Source organism: Myotis brandtii, unplaced genomic scaffold (assembly GCF_000412655.1).
Source record: "Myotis brandtii unplaced genomic scaffold, ASM41265v1 scaffold793, whole genome shotgun sequence".
Taxonomy (NCBI): domain Eukaryota; kingdom Metazoa; phylum Chordata; class Mammalia; order Chiroptera; family Vespertilionidae; genus Myotis; species Myotis brandtii.
In genome coordinates, this window is record NW_005371193.1 from 66,956 (window position 1) to 89,344 (window position 22,389).

At 43.3% G+C, this 22,389-nt stretch overlaps 3 protein-coding genes across 7 annotated transcripts in view; 1 reads left to right on the forward strand and 2 right to left on the reverse strand.

The window, feature by feature from the left end:
- FAM161B (family with sequence similarity 161, member B) overlaps positions 1-3,133 on the reverse strand; it is a 13,607-nt gene extending 10,474 nt beyond the window's left edge. Inside the window, exon 1 of the mRNA XM_005883550.2 lies at positions 3,033-3,133. Coding sequence (XP_005883612.1) covers positions 3,033-3,083 — 51 coding nt within the window. The 5' untranslated portion in view covers positions 3,084-3,133. The remainder of the gene's footprint in view (positions 1-3,032) is intronic.
- A 209-nt stretch (positions 3,134-3,342) lies between these two features.
- On the forward strand, positions 3,343-18,355 carry COQ6 (coenzyme Q6 monooxygenase). 2 transcript variants are annotated; one of them, XM_005883555.2, is made up of 12 exons: positions 3,343-3,579; positions 8,745-8,879; positions 9,931-9,989; positions 10,264-10,387; positions 12,225-12,355; positions 13,055-13,162; positions 13,502-13,564; positions 13,760-13,867; positions 16,006-16,208; positions 16,288-16,403; positions 16,574-16,740; positions 17,177-17,309. In XM_005883555.2, exons 1-12 carry the CDS (start codon positions 3,414-3,416, stop codon positions 17,204-17,206), a joined length of 1,410 nt encoding a protein of 469 aa, XP_005883617.1. In that variant the 5' UTR covers positions 3,343-3,413; the 3' UTR covers positions 17,207-17,309. The 2 variants fall into 2 exon arrangements, with proteins under 2 accessions (XP_005883617.1, XP_014386666.1); XM_014531180.1 differs by having other exon boundaries at positions 3,364-3,579; positions 13,706-13,867; positions 17,177-18,355.
- Positions 17,440-22,389, reverse strand: part of ENTPD5 (ectonucleoside triphosphate diphosphohydrolase 5) — a 35,671-nt gene continuing 30,721 nt past the window's right edge. For all 4 annotated transcript variants that reach the window (XM_005883551.2, XM_005883553.2, XM_005883552.2 and 1 more), the window contains one exon: positions 17,440-20,986. In XM_005883551.2, the coding sequence (XP_005883613.1) occupies positions 20,900-20,986 (87 nt within the window). In that variant the 3' untranslated portion in view covers positions 17,440-20,899. The remainder of the gene's footprint in view (positions 20,987-22,389) is intronic.

Here is a 22,389-nt window from a genome sequence, read left to right on the forward strand (position 1 = left end):
GACTTGTATGCATGCATATAAGCATAACCAATGGACACAAGACACTGGGGGGTAGGGGAGGCCGGGGCAAGGTCAAGGGGGGGAAAAAAGGAGACATATGTAATACTCTTTGTAATACTTTAAGCAATAAAACAAAATTTAAAAAAAAAAGAATTTTTATCCAAGAAAAAAAAAAAAGAAATTTCACAAATTGGTATATGGGGTGTGCTTGGTTGAAGGTGTCAATCCCAAGAAAGAATATACCTGCCAAGGACTCCTTGTGTTAATTGGGCTCAAATTCATAACCAGAGTGTAGCAGCCATTGTCTACAATGGTCCCTCACCCCCACGGCATGTCAGGGAAAACCTCAGCTGGAGCTGCCAGCCTCATGTACTGTGTTCCTGCCATCTGAGTTGACCCTTATAATAGAGCTCCTGGAGCTATAATTCAACCAATGGGCTGAAGACCTACCCTATCCAATTGGAGCTGTGCAACTATGTCCCCATTTGCATATTAACTGACCAATCAGAACACAAGAAGTCTGTGGTTCATTTGTATGAAAACTGATCAATCAGAGACTAGAAGGCAGACACTCTTCTCTGTATAAGCCAGCAGATTGTGTTTCCCAGGTTTGCAAACTGAGCTGCAACCCTTTGAGTTGTTTTACTGAATAAAATCTCTCCTGGACCGCACCCAAAATTGGGGACTTCTGATGGTGTTGAATTGTGGCAGCAATCTTTGGTTGACAAAAGACGGGAAAGAGAAGCAAAGAGCTGAAATTGGGTCCCTACTTCATGCAGTGCGGTGAGCATTTACAGAGAAACTACTCTGCACCAGGCATTCTGCTCCCTCCAGGAATCCTACCCATGACCTTGGCCACACTTTGGGCCCTGCCCTATTTGGGTTTTACCAACTTTTGTCAATCTTCCTTTTCTTGCTTCCTCTGTCTACACCTTTGCTTTCCTCATATTCTAACTGATTTCCACTGTGTCACTAGGAATGGATAATTAACAGGAGAGACAATGTGGTCTAGCTGAATGAGCAATGTTCTAGAATATGGGAAACCCATCTGGGTTTAAATACTCCAGAAAATATACATTATTAGGTGATTAATCTGCTCTAGGCATTAAGCTGAGAACAGGACAAGGCCCCTACCTTCATGAAGCTAACATTCTAGTAAAGGAAGACATAAGATAAAAGATAATAATTTAGTGAAATCCATACAACTATGGGATTATAAGAGTAGCTACAGGAAGCTTTCCTTATATATGGGCTAAAAAAAACCATCAGATAAAGACCATATATATTTATGTAAAGATAGAAACATATTGTGGTAGGTGTGTATGCTTGTACTATAATCAGAGTTAGGTTTATTAACTTGCTGCAGTAAACTATGGAAAATTATAGGGAACTCAGGAGGGGCTAGCTTTTAGTTAGAGGGTGGGAGAGGGGCTTTTTCTAGGATTAGCTTGTCCTGAATAATTCTGATGAGAGTTAGGGGAAGCAGGGACCAACTCTGAGTGGATGCTGTCGTGAAGAGGGGGCAGTTTACTAAGTGGATGACTGAGCAATTTTTACTCAAAAGGTGACAAGAACAGGGTAGGGGAGGCTGGGGGAATGTCAAGGTGGGAAAAAAAGGAGACATATGTAATACTCTTTGTAATACTTTAAGCAATAAAACAAAATTAAAAAATTTTTTTTTAAAAAAAAGTGACAAGAACAAGTGGGCTGGGTAAGTAATTGATAGGTAAGCATAACCATTTAGAAGGGGGTGTTGGTCATTTTACAGAATGGTGTGGTCCTCTGAGAAACACCGTTTTCTGCTGATCTTGCTGCTGTCCTTATCTGTCTAATACCGTCTGAATTGTACTTTCTCAGACCTGGGGTGATTTTCACTTCTCACTGTGGAGGAGTTCGGGATTTACACATGACTGATGGGAAGGAGCCAGCCTTGCTCAGATCTGGGGTAAGCGGTTTCTGGGTTCAAGGAACAGCAAAGACCTTGAGGCAGGGACCTGAGGCAGGAACACACTTGGCTCTTGGAGAGGTAGTAAGAGGGCCAGTGTGAAAGGTGTGGTGGTGCCAGGATGGGACCAGAGGATGACTGACTGCAGCTGGACTTGCTGATGATTTTACTGGGTTCTCTAAGGTCCAGCTCTAACACTGCAAAGATCACTAGACTGAGTCAAAGGTATGTAGGTGCTCTAGCCCTCACTCTGCTACTGAAGAGTGTGTGATCTTAGGAAACTTCCTTTTTAAAGGACTTTATTGAGATATAATTCACATATCATGCAATACATAGAATTCACTTATTTAAAGTGTGCAGTGGGGCCCTGGCCGGTTTGGCTCAGTGGGTAGAGCGTCGGCCTGCGGACTGAAGGGTCCCAGGTTCGATTCCGGTCAAGGGCATGTACCTTGGTTGCGGGCACATCCCCAGTAGGGGGTGTGCAGGAGGCAGCTGATCGATGTTTCTAACTCTCTATCGCTCTCCCTTCCTCTCTGTAAAAACTCAATAAAATAAATTAAAAATAAAAATAAATAAAGTGTGCAGTGGGTTTTAGTATATTCACAGTTGTGCAACCGCCACCAGTTTTACATGTTAATCACTCCAAAAAGAAGCCCCATACCATTAAGCAGTCACTCCCTGTTTCCCCCAACCTTCCCAACCCTTCCCCACCTCACTTCCCAGCTCATCCCTCATCCTTCCCGCCAGCCCTAAGCAATCACCATTCTACTTTGTTTATATGGATTTGGGGCAAATTTCTTAATCTCTGTGCCACGGTTTTCTCTTCTACAAAATGGAGACAACAGTCACGACAGCCCTAGGGTAGCTGAGAGGATAAAGCGAAAACTGAGGGCCACTGCACGGTTCTGCGAAGAGCCGGACATAGGGCTCATGGGTTCAGGCAGGGCTAAACGCGACCAATTTTAATCCCACGCCCCTCGGGACCACGCCCCTACGTCTGTCTCCAAGGCAACGTCAAACACTTTCCTCTCTGAGGCACTCCTTTCCGGGGCCCAGACCTGATTTCCCCCTCTGTTTTCTTCCTCACCTGAAGGCTCCGAGCGCCGCCCGAGGCTCCCGCACGCCTCCCCACGGTCATCTTCTCAGTGGGGCAGAGACAGAGCGTCCGCGACACCAGCGGTGACTGCGGTGGCGGCGCTACCTACGCAAGCCAAGCCCCGCCCCTTTCTAGACCTGTGCTCTGATTGGCTCCCAGGCGGATGCTTGAACCAGTCCCCTACCAGGGAGCCTCCAATCCATCCCGCCCAACGAGGCAAGACTTGTTCTCCGATTGGCTATTCCCTTTCACGTCCTATTTCCGGTTCTGAGGCCGCGAGGCTGAGGCGGCAAGTGATTGGAGGGCTCTGCTCTGGAAGTGCTACCCAAGGCGGGCCTAGCGGGGTGCCGGAGGAGGGAGCGGGTCTGCACCATGGCGGCTCTGTTGGCTGGGAGCCGGGTCGGGGCTGCACGTGCGGCTGCCCGCGGAGGCCCGCTAGTCTCCTGTCGGAGGTGGGCCGGTGCCCCGGCAGACACCGTGTACGATGTGGTGGTGTCAGGTGGAGGCCTGGTGGGCGCCGCCATGGCCTGTGCCTTGGGTAAGCGCATCTCCAAGGCCAGCCGTGTGGGGGAGAGGGGCCGTGGAGCGGTGGGGACCCTGGGAGTTCTGGCACTGTTTTCCCAAAGTCTGAGCGTTGCGGATCTTGTGGCCCCTTCCCTCCCCAGAGGATCTCCGGGGCCCCAGGGCAAGCGTTTGGTTCTTCGCGTGCCAAAGGGTCAAAAGTGGGAGGTACCTTAGGAGTCCTTCCAACCTGAAGGGAAACACACTGAGCGGCCAGATTGTTATGACCACCCCATCAGTGCTATGAAGTGAATTAGTTATGCAAGTAATAATAATAAAACCTTGAGAGTATTTGCTTAGGGAGTTTTCAATATTCAGTATTTTTGGAAGTACTGATGGGGTGTTCATAATAATCTGGCCACTCAGTGTAGACCTGCTCAGAGTTATTTAGCTATGGGCAAAACTGGAAGCAGTCAGGCATTGTTGCATTGGGCTAGCTAGGTGTTTTCTCCCCCCCCTCCCCCTCTTTCCTTTCTTTCCTCTTTGTGTGTGTGTGTTTTAACAGCTTCATTGAAATATAATTTGCATACCATAAATTTCACCCATTTACCACTATTTTATTTATTGACGGATTTGAGAGAGAGAAACATGGATTTGTTGTCCCGCTTATTTTTGCATTCATTGGTTGATTGTTGTTTGGATGGAACCGCAACCTTGGTGGATGGGACACCGTAACACACTGAGCTACGGGGCCAGAGTTAAAGTCCACCCATTTGAAGCATACAATTTAATGTGCGTGTTTTTTTGTGTACTCACAGAACTGTGCAGCCATCACGACACATTTTGGAACATGTTTATTACCTCCAAAAGAAATCTGAACTCATTGGCAGCCACTGCCCATTTCCCCCCACTCTTAGCTCTAGGCCAGTGATTTTCAATGGCTTTCATCTTATGGCACACATAAACTAATTACTGAAATTCCAAAACATATATTTTTTGCCCATCTGACAAAAAAATAGGTATAAATAGGTATAATTTTGATTCATTCACACGGACGGCTGTTGTGTTGGCAGTTGCCATTTTTGAATTTGACAAGGGAAAGAGGTCAATGCCCCTGACTAGTCAGGGATTGCATGTTTTAAAAATTCCTGCAGCACCACTGGTTGCAAATCACTGCTCTAGGCAACCACTCATGTATTTTTCTGTCTGTAGATTTGCTTTTACTGGACATTTCCATCTACGTGAAATCTACTTAATGTTCTCAAGGTTCATCGGCTGTATCATGTGCCAATACTTCATTCATTTTATGGCTGAGTAATATTCCATTGTGTGGATATAATACGTTTTGTTCATTCATTCATTAAGTGATGGATGATTTTGTGTATACGCTTTTGTGTAAACATATTTTTGGTTATCTTAAATAGATTCCTAGGAGTGAAATTGCTGGGTCATATGGTAATTCAGCCAAACAGTGTTCCAAAGTGGTTGCACCATTTTACATTCCTCCCGGCAACATAGGAGTGGTCCAGTTTTTCTACATCCTGGACACTTGTTAATGTTCTTTTGTTTTTAGTCATTCCATTGAGTGTGAAATGGTATCTCCTGGTTTTGAATTGCATCTCCATAAAGACGAGTGGTCGTGAACATCCTTTCATATGCTTATTGGTCATTTGTATATCTTTTGGGGAAATGCCTGTTACAGTTTTTGCCCATTTGAACTATTTGTCTTTATTTTTGAGTTGTAAGAGTATTTCATGAATTCTCAGTACACATCCCTTGTCAGATAAATGATTTGCAAATATTTTCTCCCATTTTGTGGGTTGTCTTTTCACTTTCTTGATGGAGTCCTTTGAAGCCCAAAACTTTTTTACTTTTTATTTTTTGTTCCTTACCTGAGGATATTTTTTCCATTGATTTTTAGAGAGAGTGGAAGGGAGGGGGAAAGATAGAGAGAGAAACATCAATGTGAGAGAGACATTGATTGGTTGCCTCCTGCACACAGACCGACTGGGAGTGAGGATCCAGCCTGCAATCCAGGTACATGCCCTTGACTGGAATTGAACCCACAACCCTCAGTCCACAGGCTGACGCTCTAACCACTGAGCCAAACCGGCTAGCGTCAGAAGTTTTTAATTTTGATGAAATTGAACTTACCAGTCTTTCACCACTTATGTTTTTGGTGTCATATCTAAGAAATCATTACCCAACCCAAAGTCATGAAGATTCACTCCTATGCTTTCTTTTGAGAGTTTTATAGTTTTAGCTTTTACATTTAAGCCATCATCTACTTTGAGTTAAACTTTGTGTATAAGGTGAGGTAAGAACTTTGCTTTCATATTTATAGTTTTGGCTGCTTCACTACCTTGTGAGGTAGATAATACTTTCATATCTTATATGAGAAAAGTTGCCTTGGCAAAGGTTAAGTAAGGACCAGAGTCTCATAACCAGGCACTAGCAGAATTTGAATTCAAACCCAGGCCACCAAACTCAGGAAAGTTTGCTTTTAACAACTGTACAGTGACTTTCAGAAATTAGGTTTGATTTTTCTGGCCTCACAAAGATCACTAATAGTGTTTGTTGACTTGAGAATTAGAGTGTGGTTCCTCTTCTAGGAAACTAGTGGGAAACAATGCTATGTATAAGCTGATGGGCTTGAGTCTCAAAGTAATTATAGAAAACATAGTTATCAATTATTAAGCACTTGCTATGGATAGGCATATTTTAAAGTATTCTACATACATTTTTATTTAATCTTCATAATAATCTTGATTGTTGATTGTGCAGGTAAGGAAGTTAAAGCTCAAGAAAACTTAAGTAATTTGCACTCAACAGCCAGTAATTAGGAAAAGCAAAGATTTTTGTGTATATACCCTTTCTCCCTGACAGCTATTTTGGTTGTACCTATTGATAAATGGATTAAAATAGTGGTTCTCAGGTGCATTTAAGAATCACCTGGGTTGTTTTGTTTTGCTTTGGTTTTGGGTTTTGAAAACTAAGACAGGCACATACATAAAATTCAAAAGGAATTTTGAAATACAAAGGGTATTGGATATAGATTATCTATCTATCTATCTATCTATCTATCTATCTATCTATCTAAAAAGCCTAAGCAACCGTTTGACCGTTCAACCGGTTGCTATGACGCGCACTTATCACCAGGGGGCAGATGCTCAATGCAGGAGCTGCCCCCTGGTGGTCAGTGCGCTCCCACAGCGGGAGCGCCGCTCAGCTGACCAAGGGGTGCCAGATGCAGAGCTCACGGCTGGCCACCACAGCCTGGAGACCGCAGCGGAGTAGCAGTGAGCCTACTGACGGGTGGCAGCAGGCACAGCGGTGCAGGGATGAGCAGGAGCGGCAGGCAGTGTTGGACTGCCGGTTTAGGCCGGATCCCCGCAGGCCATGCCGAGGGACCCCTCTCCTCCCCCACAAGTCCGTACACCGAGCCTCTAGTAAAGCATATAAAGTAAGACTTCATTTTTTATTGTTAGCCACCCAGTTCTCTTCAAGGACAATCATTGTTGCCCGTTTGTGGGGGATACTTTAGAAATGAGGGTTCACAGTTCTACCTCCAGTAACTGATTCAGTTTGCCCAGGTGAGGCCCTTTATTAACATGTGTCTCTGGGGATGGATGCAGATCTGAGGACCGCACTTTGAGAATGAAAAACACAGGGAAGTGCGTAATTGTCTTGTAATAACTTTACCTCTTAACTTTTGTACAGTGTTATACACCTTTCATAGGCAGGTGTAGTGGGGGGTGTTTTCTCCTGTTGAGTCAGGTGAACTACCTGCTTGGGATTTTGTGTGTGCTAATGTCTCTCCTTGATCATCATGGCATGTATCCCAAAGAAAATGCCTTGTCAGTAGTTGATATCCTGACTGACCTTACTTTATAGTTCCACACCCATTTGATTTTAGATAGATGGCTCTTCATCTTGTCATATCAGTCAGTTTATGTTTTCCTTGATTTTTCTTTAAACTCAGATTTCTGTTCTAGGCTTGAAATATCTGTATTTCCCTTTTACATTGTTATTTGTAAACTTGTAAATTCTCTAATATTTTTTTGACAAATGAGTTTTCTAAAATGTTACATTAAATAGCTAAAAAATAATGTATTAAACTTGGCTATATCTTATAATGTGTTTGGAAATCTAATTCTTTTCCTGTTAGTTTCCTGGTCTCTGGTTTAACAAAAATCTCTGTGAAGACATTATCTACTTTATGGATTGAGGAGATAACAGCATTTGCTGCTGGGGATATTAATATAAGGGGAAAAAATTCCTGTCCCCTAGGAGTTTAGAATCTAGCAAAGGAAAAAGATTTGTAAATAACTGATCAAAGGAGGAATGAGAGGAAGCTCTCCTAGAGGAACGGGGTCGGGGGAGGTGGTCGGGCAATTCTATCACATATTTTTCTCCTTTATTGGCAGCAGCAACTCACTGCATGTTTTTCCCCTGTGTCTTTTTCTGAGACACTGGAGGGACTGACTGTAATGTGCTACAGACACCCAGTGATGGAATCCCCAAGCCCCCCCCCCCCTTTTTTTATTTTAAATAATTTTTTTTTATTTCAGAGAGGAAGGGAGAGGGAGAGAGAGGTAGAAACATCAATGATGAGAGAGAATCATTGATTAGCTGCCTCCTGTACACCCCACATTAGGGATGGAGCCTGCAACCTGGGCATGTGCCCTAACCGGCAATCAAACCCTTGCCTCCTGGTTCATAGGTCGACGCTCGACCACTGAGCCACCCCAGCTGGGCCCAAGTTCCCTTTTTACTTCCTCTGCACTGTTTTAGGATCACATTTGTAGGCACAACTGATGTATTTTTGGCCCCCTTTTACAGACTAATTCTTTATCCTTGAGTTAATCTTGACGCCACAATGAATTTTGCTTATTAGCTACATTTTTTCTGTTGAACAGGACTTGTAATTTTCAGTGATGTTATTCTTTGAGGATTAGAAATATCTGGTGTCTAAATACTACCTTACGGCAGTTGGCAGGGTGGCTCATGGCTGAAATGGTGGTATATGTTACTGCTTAGGACTCTGCATGGTTTTTCCTTTTTGTGTGCTTTGTAAAAAATTTGTACCTAAGGGTTCAGGAATTAATTGTTGCTTCTCTTGGCAATGAAAAAATAAATTCTGATTTTCCTAAAATGATATAAAATTTTGCCTGTTTTTTTGTTTTGTTTTGTTTTTTTTAGGATATGATATTCACTTTCATGATAAGAAAATCCTGTTGCTAGAAGCAGGTCCAAAGAAAGTATTGGAGAAATTGCCAGAAACTTACAGCAACAGGGTCAGCTCCATTTCCCCTGGCTCTGCAACCCTTCTCAGTAGTGAGTAGAACATCCTCTCTCATAGAACCAATCTGTCTCTCTCGGCTCCCCAGGGTGCCCCAGAGCATCTGGGTGGAGGGAGCTCGCTGAGGCGGGTAGGAGAGAGGGGTGTGGTTAGAGTCTGGCACGTAGTTGAAGATGAGGACCTCTGAAATTGTTAATGTGCCAATTCCCAGTCTGAGGAAGATATCCTTGGGACATGTGGGTCCATCGCATAGACTTCATTTGTGATGTGGGGTCATTATAAATGGGTGGAACTAAAACTACATGAACTAATTATGAGCATTCACTTCCAGTAGCCCCACCCTCTTCATTCCCAGAGTCCGCCCTGTAGGAAGCTAGGGAGCCTGTGTAATAAATGCTTTTGGGGTGAAGATGGATGTGTGCAAACAGGACCAGCTGTCAGCAAATTGTCTTTAGGTCTCTGCCAAATGTTATTCCCTCAGACTATCCTGTCTGGAACCACCTTATCTAAAATAGACTCTTGTATCACTCTCTAGCCCCTTATATTGCTTTATTTTTCTTCATAACACTACCACCTGACATTATATTATGTATTTGTTTTTTACTACAAATAATACATTAGAATGTTAGCTACAGAAAGGTGGGGACTTTGTCCATTTGGTTTCCACTTTTTGCTCAGTACCTAGAAATGTATTTGTCACATTTTAGGTGCTCTGTAAATATTTCCTCAATGAGTGAATCTCTTCAGTGCCATGGAGATCAACAAAAAGTAGTCTTTATTCAGAGAGTTTGTAACTTCAATAGGATGGCAAAGAAAAAAGAACAGTATGGCTTAGATTTCCTTATTCGTTTCCCCTACTTTACAATGTGATTTGACCTGTTGATCATGAAAGCTGGGTCTTTTTCATACTGTGTAATCTGAACTGGGGAACAGAGTAGTGTAGCACCTGCCATCAAACAGGATAGAAGGGGAGAGTATTTCTCTATTATGGAGAACACTGAGAACAACCTCTAACAACAAGATGGAGGGACACAGGGGAGCCCAGGAAGGATGCTCTGCTCTCTACATAGATCCTTTCTTTTGTAGGTTTCGGTGCCTGGGACCACATCTGCAACATGAGATACAGAGCCTTTCGGCGAATGCAGGTGCTTCCTTTATCATTCTTGGCAAGATACCTTGGCCTGTCTTGTGTTAAGATATTAGAGTCCACATTCTCCAGGTTTTCTGAGACTGTGGCAAGAATCAATGTCCACACTCCGTCTAAGAAAGTGGGGCAAAGCATTCCCAAGAGAATTTTCTTCTCCTTATGTCCTGCCAGAGGGATTGACAGTGTGTGGTTATTCTGCTCTGTCACTTGGGAAAGCAGTAATGTTTCCTTTTCCTTGGGTTGTCACACAGACGTTCCCTTTGTGTTGCCAGGTGTGGGACGCCTGCTCAGAAGCCCTGATCATGTTCGACAAGGATAACCTGGATGACATGGGCTACATAGTGGAGAACGACGTCATCATGCATGCCCTCACGAAGCAGCTGGAGGCCGTGTCAGGTGAGGCCCCACCTCTCCATCGCCCTTTCATTCTCTGGAAAGTGAACCTCTTTAGAGTTATTCTAGGGCTCGTTGGAAGAAAGGATCCCTTTTACAAATACTGAATGTGCACCATAAACAAACATTCTGATACTTAGGGTTTTTCTTTTACAGCTTTATCCAGGTATAATTTACATACCAAAAAATTTACCCATTTTAAGTGTACAATTCAATGATTTTTTTATTTATAGAGTTAATGCCACCATCATCACATGACTTTAGAATATTTCCATTACCTCAGAGGAAACCTGGAGCTCATTCATAATATTCCCCAATCCAACCCCCAGCCCCTGGCACCACTACTCTACTTTCTGTCTTTTGGGATTTGCCTGTTCTGGACATTTCATAGAGTTAGACTCATAAAACATGTATTCTTTGGTGTCTGACTTCTCCTATTGAATGTATTTTTGAGATGTATTCATGTTGTAACATGTGTCAGTACTTTATTCTTTTTTATTGCCAGTTGTATTCCCTTGTATGTGCCCTGACCAGGGATCAAACCCATAAACTTGGCATACTGGGAGGATGCTCTAACCAACTGAGCTACTCAGTCAGGGCTCCTACCCCCCTTTTTTTTAAAAATAGCTATCCTAATGACTATGGAATGGTATCTCATTATAGTTTGGATCGTATTTCCCTGATGACTAATAATGTTGAGTGTCTTTTCATGTACTTTTTGGTCATTTGTTTGTCTTTGGAGAAAGGTGTATTCAGAATCTTTTGCCCATTTAAAAACTGGATTATTTGTCTTTTTGTGAGTTATAGGAGTTCTTTTTTAATTTAAAAAAAATTGATTTCAGAGAGGAAGAGAGAGCTAGAAACATCAGTGATGAGAGAGAATCATTGATCGGCTGCCTCCTGTTTACTCCCCACTGGGGATTGAGCCCGCAACCCTAGCATGTGCCCTGATCAGGAATCGAACCGTGACCTCTTGGTTCATAGGTCAACTCTCAACCCCTGAGCTATATCGGCCAGGCCAGAGTTCTTTATGTATTCTGAATATAAATTCCTTATTCAATATATGATTTGCAAGTATTTCAGGGTTATTCTAAAGAGAAAAAATTGGAAGCAACCTGAAATGCTTTTGGTATGGGTAGTAGTTCACCCATGTAATGAGCTTCTGTGCATCTTTTAAAGATAATTTAGACCTAATATTTAGTAACTTAGAAATATGTCCCACAGTCGATTGGTGAAAAATATTACATGTCACATGATCCCACTTGTGTGTGTGAGGGTGTGCACGCCACATAAACATGTATGGAAATTGTTTGGTAAGCTCTATGGCAAAGCCTTAACTGTAGTTGTCTCTGAGTGGCATGATTGAGGGTGGTTCCCCCCACCCCCCTTTTAAACTTTTCTTTTGTTCAGACTTTTACAGTGAGCATATCATTTTTATGGTCAGAGAAGTAAAATGATTTCCAGGAGGAAGAAAAATGTTATGAAATCTAGAAGTTTGAGCCCGTGGTATTTCCATGCTGTTTACTCTGAAAGCACACATGGGCTCATTTAAGCGTAGAGTGAACTGGAAGAGCAGGAGGGGAAGAGTGCCTGCTGTAGGCTGGTAATTCACTGAGAGATTGATTTTTTACACTGATTCATCCCTGTGGTTTTGTTGTTTATCAGCTCTCAGATGACAGCACCAGTCACATGAGGTTTTTTTCCGATCTTTTCTTGTTTAGGAGTAAAGGACAAGAGACAGCTGTCCTGGGACCTTGCTTTAGGTTTAGTTATGGCTTTTCTTCAAGCCTGTGTGGGCTGTCTTCCTAATGTTTTGTGTTTTCTCTTCTGACCTCCCTAGACCGAGTGACTGTTCTCTACCGGAGCAAAGCAGTCGGCTATACCTGGCCTTCTCCAATTTCCATGGCAGACTCCAGCCCTTGGGTTCATATTACCCTAGGTGATGGCAGCACCCTCCAGACCAAATTGTTGGTAGTTAAAGATTCTTATTTCGCCAGGGGTCTTGCATAGCCACATTGTAGCCTCAATTCTAGGGCCTCTAGTTTTCCATCTAAGCTACAGTTGATGTTAATTTTAGGCTAAGCTTTTGGTTATAAGGACCAGTACCCAGTAAGCCAGCTCCAGTTAAGATGGTCTTGTTGTAAATCCTGTACAGGACCAAATCTCCTGGACCATCTTAGGTCATGAAATAAGGACAGCTGGCCTCACAGAGACAGGAACCAGAGTATCAGAACTTGAGCCTGTTCTTTCCCTCCCAGGAGTCCTGTAAGTCATCTCCTTGTGTCTTATATTTTTCCTCTCTCTGCTCATCAGCTTTCCCTTTTCCATGGCAGCCCTCCCTCACCTTACATCAGGACTGTTCAGCTCTGGTGCCTGCCTATTGCTTTCTAGTCCAAATAGCAAGGGAATCTGGCTGGGTTTAACCTGTGGCTGGCACCTTGTGGGTCAGATGTCCAGCTTTGGTCTGACCCCAGCTAAGGCCGGGGTCACATATGTAGAGCCACCCCTTTAGAGCTGTGAGTGAGGCAGGCATGATAAAAAGTTGTCTGCCATAGATGGGCTTGCCAGCAGTTAGAACTAGAGAAATCTTTAGGAGGCAGAGACAAACTTCTGGAGCAGTTTCATTTACTCAAAGATTATAAGACTTAGCAGGCTCTTGTCTCTGTGCAGATTGGTGCAGATGGTCACAACTCAGGAGTACGGCAAGCTGCTGGAATCCAGAATGTCAGCTGGGACTACGACCAGTCTGCTGTTGTGGCTACTCTGCATTTATCGGAGGTAAGATCCTGAGCCCAGCCCTGGCCAGTGTGGTTCAGTTGGTTGGAACATTGTCCTGTGTACCGAAAGAGGGCAGGTTCGATTCCAGTCAGGGTGCATGCCTAGGTTGCGGGTTTGATCCCTAGTTGGGGCACATATAAGAGGCAACCGATTGATGTTTCTTTCTCACATGGATGTTTTCCTGTCCCTTTATCTCTCCCTTCTTCTCCCTCTAAAATCAATAAACATATCCGCAGGTGAGGATTTAAAAAAAAAAATACGACCCTGAGCCCACCATCTGGGGACCCTGCTGGTGTTTTATGTGTGTACTTCTCACAACCGGTCTCCTTTCTATTACAGGTCACAGAAAACAATGTAGCTTGGCAGAGATTTCTTCCCTCAGGGCCCATCGCTCTGCTCCCGGTAAGAAGTCTGTCTGGCTAGTCTGCTTAAACACATCCAGCCTACCTTTTAGGACTTCATTTTCTCTCAGCCATTTTCAGGTTCCAAGTGAAGTATCTCCAGGCTAGCTTCGTTTCTCCTTCATACCTTTGTGCTTGATAGTGCCCAAGAACAGAAGTTTTAGCTCTCAGTATTGATGGTGTTCTTTTGAGACAGCTCTCAGACACCTTGAGTTCCTTGGTCTGGTCCACATCCCATGAGCATGCAGCAGAGCTGGTCAGCATGGACGAGGAGAACTTTGTGGATGCCATTAACTCCGCCTTTGTGAGTATCAACTTGTCTGCCTGATTAGGTGTTGCAGGGGTTGATACAGAAAGGCAGTTTGAGTAGGAAAAAGAAGTAACCAACCAGCTGCCCTTTTGTAACTGAAAGGCTTGGTCTGGATGACGTGGAGGAGGGCATTCAGGGAAATCCAAACAAGAGCACCATGCTCTTTTGAGGGTCACGGGCTGCTGTTATGCTGATTGAACAGCTGCCTGGGTGGAAGTTAGCACTGGCCTCTTTTGAAGCTGTAATTCTTAGGTAATCTTGAGCAGCTCTACTGGGTCCCAGGTGCCTGAACCTCTGAAGCCTGATGCATCAGAATGTTTTGGAGAGGGGTTAATCACATTTCAGTGGGGGTCTTAAAAGTTTTAGACCAGAGGTGGGGAATGTCGGGCCCATGGGCCATGTAAGGCCCGCAAAATCATTTGGTCTGGCCCTGCCAAGGCATTAGGGGTGAGTTAGTTAATGTTTGACCAAATATAGCAGGCTAATTTCTAAATTGATAATTTTGTATGGTCCTTGAATGACGTTATAAATATCCAAATGGCCCCTGGCAGAAAAAGGGTTCCCCACCCTTGCTTTAGACAGACATAGGTTCAATACTGGTACTAACTGTAAATCTCCTGAAAAATGGAAATACTATCACCAACCTCTGAGAGGTTAATAATAGTAAAAGTCTAAAGACTTAAGATGAGAGACTTTACGTAAAATGCTTGCAGCATACCTCATACATTATAGGTGCTCAAATAGTAATGATTCTGGAGTAATATGGCTTTTAGATATGGCACATTATTTTTGAAGTTTAAATGCTACATTTATCTAAATTCACTAATATAATTGGTAACATTTATCGAGCGCTTACTATGTGCCAGGTACAGGGGAAGAGTTTTACCTGCATGTATGTATTTAAATCAGTGACTCTCTGAGGTGTAGGTACTGTTAACATGCTCACTTAGAGATAGGTAACTTGCCCAAGATCCTACCTCTTGTGCAAAGCTGGGTTCTGAAATGAGGCTCTCCCTCAAGTCTGTGGTTTTAACTACCAAACTCCACTACCTCACTAATAATTCACACCAAAGAACTTAAGTTTCACTGCTCAATGGTAGTAACAGTAAAAGGAACTAAACATACTTAAGTGGCTTCCAAGATAACTGCTACCCCCCACTGGGCCATTTAGCATATACTAGTATTCCTGGCACAGGACTCTGTAGGACATTCATTTTAGCAACTAGAGGCCCGGTGCACAAAATTCATGCACTTGGGGGGGGGTTATGGTGGGGGAGGATCCCTCAGCCCGGCCTGCACCCTCTCGCAGTCTGGAACCCCTCTCTCCTTATCGCCTGCCTGCTCGCTGCTCCTTACCTCTTGGCTCGCTGCTCCTTAGCACTGCTGTGGAGATAGGAGAGGCTCCCACCACTGCCGCTGAGCTCGCCAGCTGTGAGCCCGGCTTCTGGCTGAGCAGCGCTCCCCCTGTGGAAGCGCACTGACCACCAGGGGGCAGCTCCAGCATTGAGCATCTGCCCCCTGGTGGTCAGTGCACATCATAGTGACCAGTCGTTCTGGTCATTCTGCCGTAACAGTCGCTTAGGCTTTTATTATATAGATAATTACAAGTGCCTTCTACATAAAAGGGTCTGGTGATAGACACAGTCCCTGCTTTTAGGGCAGCTCATAGTCAAGTGAGGAGAAAGGCACATCAATTTCAGAACAGTGGTAGAAGTATGCATAGGATGCTATGGGAACAAAGAGGTGAGCACACACAGGCGAGTTTGGAAGGTTTATAAAAAGAGCTGACAGCCTCGGGTGCTCTGAGGTGAGATCCTGGTGAAGTCTAAGTGGGAGGACATTCTAAGCAGAGGGGTGTGTCAGAGGCAAGAGGATGTTGTAGAATGAGCTACATTGTGGCTGGTGCAGGTTATTGAGGTTGGGGCTTAGCAATTTGGCTTGATCCTACAACCTGGAATCTGTGTTTTGCCTTTATTGGAGGGACTTGTCATTTGGGGGTCTAGATTATTTTAGGCATGTTAGGTACCATTGCCCTTGGCTTTGGTTATAAAAAGAGTTTCCTTGTTTAATTTTTAATCCCCTGCTAGTCACTGATGAAATTTCACTTTTGTTTTGTGGCTGATGCTACTCAGTGGAGTGATGCTAACCACACAGACTTCGTTGACTCGGCCAGCACCATGCTGCACTACGCTGTTGCCTTTCTGAAGCCCACTAAGGTCTCAGCTCGCCAGCTGCCGCCAAGCGTAGCCAAGGTGGACGCCAAAAGCCGAGTACTGTTTCCTCTTGGGTTGGGACATGCTGCTGAGTACGTCCGGCCTCGGCTGGCGCTCATCGGGTAAGATAATGGCAGAGCAGAGCTATTCCCTTCTCACTCTGTTGCTGGAGGCCACACCTAAACTCTGCTTCATTTGCAGGGATGCAGCCCACAGAGTCCATCCACTGGCAGGACAAGGTGTCAACATGGGCTTTGGGGATATCTCCAGCTTGGTCCATCACCTTAGAACTGCAGCCTTCGATGGGAAAGACTTGGGTAAGGATTCTAGTACCTTAAAGAAGTATCCAGGGGTCATGTAGTTAGGGAAAATCAGGACCCCTGAATGCCCCTCAGTAGCCAGATGTGGTGGACATAAGTGTGTGCACTTTTCTTGGAAAGAAAACTTCACTATGGGATTAGGGTGTAACTTTCCTTTTTTCCTCCAGGCTCCATGAGCCACCTCACAGGTTACGAGACAGACCGACAACGTCACAACACTGCTCTTCTGGCTGCTACTGACCTGCTAAAAAGGCTCTATTCCACCAGTGCTACCCCTCTTGTGCTGCTCAGGACGTGGGGCTTGCAGGCCACAAATGCAGTGTCTCCACTCAAAGTAAGAGGTCGCTCATGGCTCTCAGAGTCTTGGTCACCGAGGAATGACTTTGCCAATGACTTAGTTAATTTGAATTAATTTTCTTGGCTCTAAAATTATCCTTTTTATCTTCTCCAGCAATAATGAGCAAAAAAGACCTTGCTGGGCTTGTTGGTGCTAGGGCCTATCTAAGCAGTAATTTTATACAGGATAAGGAAGGGCTTAAAATAGCAAGTAGGGGCTTTCAAAGATAAAGATGCTTCAACTCCTTTTGCTGCTTGGTCAGCTTTTTCTACTGAGAAACATCCATTGAAAGGCACTTTGGAGGGACTCTTGTGAAGAGTATCTGGGACTTTTGCTGAGTTTTTGCTTTAATCACTTTGAATACTTGAAAGTATTTTCTTCACCCGCCCTCACAATGTTAGAGTATCACTCACTTTGTTTCATTTCTCTTTAGGAACAGATTATGGCCTTTGCAAGCAAATGAATGCTCCTCTTCTGCAGATTATATTGAAGAAAAATAAACATCTTTTCCCAAGGCCATCAGACAGTTTCAAGATTTAATTTAATAAACTGACTTTATATTAGCATTCTCTAGTTTCTTTTTCTCCTTTATTTAAGGGGTCTGTGGAACCCAAATAACAAGTGATAATTTGCTGTGGGGAGGGTTATATAAACCAAGCCAAGAAAAACCCCAAAGGAAGACTATTATGATTTTTGTTGAAAATAACTTTTTATTACTAAAACAACTTAAGGTGCTATATCATTCATTTTCACTTGTTAACAATCCTTTCTAAAGAGAAGATCTATAGTTTTTTTTAAAGGCTGGTCATAAATTTATACAATTATCTTTTGATAAAGAAGAATTAGAAATATTCAATTGATGCATTTTTGTTAGAATTACTGTTTTAAAATTAAAAATAAATTGCTTTAACCTTTGTTGTAGGTGCACTGGACTTTCTAAAAAGAAAACCAAATCTTGTTGCTCATTATTACTTCCTTATCACAGCACCGGATTTCAATTTTATTTATGGTTCCTCTCTGGGACACCATTGTCTGTTCAGTGACAAAACAATAAATAGTTTCATTGCACAGGTTTGAGAACTTCAGGAGCCAGGTCAAAGGGAAAATCTGATTGATTAGCAGCAGAATTTGTCATATTTGGTTGCGGACTGGTGGCTAATGGGTGTAGGGGTGCTGTGGGTGTTTGAAGAGCTCACTTCGCAGTACCAGAGATGCCTCTTGAAGAGATTTGGCGATCCATTAGATTTGTATACTGTAAAGAAAATTTTGTCTGATTTGTTGATGAAATGAGAAGAAACAGTCTGTTTTTGAACCAAGCTAAACTATTCTGTTTAGTTTAGCTTAGTTATTGAAGGAATGAGAAAGATGTTTCTACAGGGGAGCTTTTCAGGCAAATGCAGAAAATTTATAAGATACTAGAGTAAAAAGTGATAGTGTCACAAATGTTCCTGGAATCTCCGGAAAGATGTGCCCAGAATGAAAGATGGCAACTACTGTGAAAGTTGTATGACTACTAGCAGAGTCCAGAAAGGTCACCACTGAATGGGGAGGGAAAGGTCATCTTTCACAAAAATTGGAAAGGTAGCCCAGGAAAGGAGAACATGGACTCTCCAAAAGTATGCAAATAAAATCAGGCAAAATAGGAAGAATTTTAAGGCACATCTAGCAAGGCCCTCCGTTACCACAGAGGATGTTCTTCATATGATGATGGTAAACACACAATGTCCACTATGTGCCAAGCCAGGTCCTAAGTATTTGAAATATATAAACACATTTATAGAAAAGAAACGTAACCAGCAATATTAGCCACTATAGGATTCCTCAATAAGAGGCCCAAAAGGTACACTAAGGGGCAAAAGGACATTATAGACAAGTCATTTTTTCTAAGAAATAAAAATTCTTATTCCATATTGCTCCTAACATGGATAAACTGGTTAATTCTCTCCAGATGTTCTAGTCAAGATGATCAGAATTTAGGTAGACACATTTCTGGAGTTAATGCATCTATCCAAGAGTTCTGGAGGTACTTGGGATGACCAAAGGAGTCTGAACAGCCTCTGTCCATAAGAGAATCTTCAGAGACAAGCTATGACAAAGACCAGGGAATCTTGCCTCTCTCAACCGTCAAACTGGTGGAGTCTTTAGTGAACACAGCTTACCTCTTGGGGAAAACACTTGGTTTCTACTAGAGAAACTGGTCTCTCCCTAATCATGTGGAACAACATTTAGTGTATGACTGGTTCTAGCACTCAACCTGTGTGACAAAAATGGTAAGGGGTCCAGAAGCCAAGTGTTCTATTAAAGGAGAGACCACAAAGGACTCGAGAGGAATTTTCTTCAGGAGATGGAAAGGCTGTGAAAGGAGGGATTAGAGAAGACCACTGAGAGGAGAGATTGCAGCGCCACATTGAAGGGATTTTTAACATCAGTGCTGTCCCAAATGCAATGAGCTGTCTCAAAACATGCTAACCAGAAGCTAAATACAGCTACTTAGAAATGTTAAGGGGATTCTGCAACAGTTAGAAGGCTGGATTATATCTTTGGGCTGTTTCCAACTCTAAAGATTTAGCATTCTTTTGAGGAAGACAATAGGTATCAAGGTGACCTTGGTATAATAAAAGTCAGTGTGAAAAAAGAAAATAAAGTCAGTATGAAGAATCTGAAAAAATTCCACAATGAAATAAAGAAACCAAACAACACACTAAAATGTGGGGGATAAAGATAAAATTTGGCTAGCTACTTGCACATCAGATGTTAACCACTTACTGACTCAGTGGAATAACTTTAAAAAAGGAGCTCTTGTGAGGGCCAGGTGTTTAATAACATTTTTTTGGTGAGAGAGCCAGAAGAAAGCTACTGAGATGGCTACAAGTGTGGAAGATACAAACTACTGGAAAGAAGCTGGAGGTAAAGAGCCAAGGTCAAAGAGCCAGTCAACAGGAAGATCCTTCAAGCCCAAGGGCGCTGAGCGGGAAGACAAGAAGCAGGTGATGGGCCTATGGGAAAGTACGAGATAATGAATTTTAGGGGAAGTAATTCACAAAATGAAGGGCTCAGAGCATTCCAACCTAAAAAGAGAATCCACAGTGTGAGGGCCAAAATGGCCAACAAAATAAAATGTTAGCTTATCATCGAGAAGGGTATGAGAAACCCTGGAACTAGACAATTTAGGAGATGGTAGCTAAAATGATCAGGGGCCAGGTAGGAGGAAATGTTGCTATAAACAGAATAAAAGGGCAAACTGAAAGGAGCTACGGCCAAAATCTAGATCCTCCAATAGAAGGGTAGAGATGTACTTCTTAGAAATACAAAGAAATAAAATTAGGATGACAAATTACTATAAACAGAGCCTGGAAGGAGGCACTGGCACTGAATAAACACATATTCCTTGGTTGGACATACTCATTAATCTCACGGTTGACGTAAAAAGTTGATTAAAAGAAGGTGGCCTATACAAGGCAGCCACGCTCTCCCAAAACATGTCCTTAGAGACTGGATGGCCTCTTTTCTTAAGGCTGTACAGGTAGGAGTTGCTCTCCTGCTAAGAGGACAGCTCTCAGCTGGCTGATTGGAGCTAGCACAAAGCAGGACCACACAACTTCAGAGATGGTACCTTTCTTTCCTCTTGAATTACAAAACCAGGTATTTTTCCCCCTCTTTTTTGGGCAAGTGGGTGGATGGGTATGGTAAGGGTGGGACAAGGCAATGTGCAGGGAGGAAAAATATACTGGTGTTGACAGGCTATGGGATTGCAATCAGTCAGCTAAGATTAACATGTAAGAGGAAACTTAAAATGTTCAAAAGGAAAGAGGCACTCAAAAGGTTGAAATGAGATTTTTCTTTGGTTAAGTTCCAAAGCTCTTCCTTTTGGCTCTCTGTGACACACAAGCATGCTCAAAAATTTAGACTCTAGTACCAGCCGTGCAAGCAGAATGGTTAGGTACCAGTTCCTATTAGATGTGTAAAATTAATTAAACCCAAATCTCTAGACTTAAGGGCAAGAGCTGTCTACAAAAACCTCTTCCTCCTGATGAAGCCAGCTGCTGGGTTTCAATCCAGGTGGTTTCCAGACCGCCTCATAACATGACTGAGTCTTGTCTCCTTCTCCCGGTAAAAGGTTGTTGGCAAATACAGGCCTCAGAGGAAGGGCGTGGCCTCAGTGGGAGATGCCCAGAGACTGCAGCAAGTGAAAGGTGGCTCCCAAGGCCCAGCCTGTCTCTATGTTGTTCACTTTCTTTGTGAGCTGTTGGGGAGGAGAAAAAAAAGCCTTCACATTTTCATTCAATTTTCAATTTCAGCAAGCACGACATGGGCAAAGGTCGCCCACATGGCCAAACCAAGGCAAATTGGAAGTAGCCAGTCTGGAGGCCTCTCCACAACCCGTTTCTGCAAGTTTCCTTCCTGCCATGGCCTATTACCGGCCCCTTGCCAAGCTGATCCCTGAATCTTCTGGCCCAGAAAGTGGTCTCACCCAGGCTTTCGACAGGACCTTTGGAACTCTTTCCCTAATCCTGAAATTAGATATAACAGGAGTTGGGAATAGAGTTAGAGGTATGAACGCACATACTAAAGCTTCCCCACTCATACTTTGTAAGTAACTGCTGCTTCTTAAGCACTATTAACCATCTAAGGTTTTTAAGGCATTCTAGGCCAGGTTGAGCCTCAGTTAGTTCATGACCCCATGTTAGACCCCAATTTCTCAACTACATAAAAGGGATTCAGTTAGTATTTATCAAATTGTTTTCTTCAGAATCCTGAGGGTTCCTTGGAAGCGATTCAAAGAGAAAGGGGGGCCACCTGGTGAAGGAGTCCCAGGCCCTGTACCTCTGCATCAACCTGATGCTCCACATACCAGTGTTACTGGCATTCTGCATAAGCTTTTGTTGAGTAAAGACCATCACACACATGCACACAAGTTTGGAAACCAGTGGATTGGTTTTAGTCTGTCTTTCTAGTACTCAGTTTTATGACACAATACTTTGTTGACCTGAGGAAATCCAATCTAGTCACTGTGCCAAACACTGGGAGAATGGCATGTGGATCATCTTGAGGTTTTGTCTGAGATACCTGAGTCAAACTGGGAGTGTCCCCCAATCAAATGCTCTCCTCCGTTCTGAGGACTGGGCTGACAGCCTAAAGACATAGATGCTGAAGTGAAGCTATCTCGGGCAGGACTGTGAACGCCTGATTTAAATTGTGTTGCCACTGAAATCATAAAGAGCAAAAGGATGCCAGCACTGGAAATGGCAGAAACTTGTCCTTAAATGATTTGGTTATAGTTGATACTTAAGTAGAGAAAGTTGTTAACTCAGTACTATGTAGGATGACCTCTCTAATCCACAAATCTCTCCCCAACTGCCTATACTACTAGCGACACCAATACTAATAACTTATACTATGTGCCAGGTAATGTGTTTCACAGGCATTATCTCAATTCTCATAACAGTCCTATAAAATAGGAACTCGAAGGATACCTGTGCTTTGGGTGAGGAACCTAAAAGTTAGAGAGGAAGTAAATCATCTAAGGTCACAGAGCCAGCAAGCTTGCAGAATCAGAACTTGAATCCAGATCTGACGGACAACAAAGCCCATGCTTTAAACACCACTATACTAATGTACTGGCAAGTAACTCTTCTGTCTTAAGCA

Coding starts and splice junctions, on each gene's coding strand:
- COQ6 (XM_014531180.1), top strand. CDS start 3,414: ATGGCGGCTCTGTTGGCTGGGAGCCGGGTCGGGGCTGCACGTGCGGCT. Junction 12,356..13,054: donor CCCTCCAGACCAAATTGTTG/GTAGTTAAAGAT, acceptor GTCTCTGTGCAG/ATTGGTGCAGATGGTCACAA. Junction 16,209..16,287: donor CCTCGGCTGGCGCTCATCGG/GTAAGATAATGG, acceptor CTTCATTTGCAG/GGATGCAGCCCACAGAGTCC.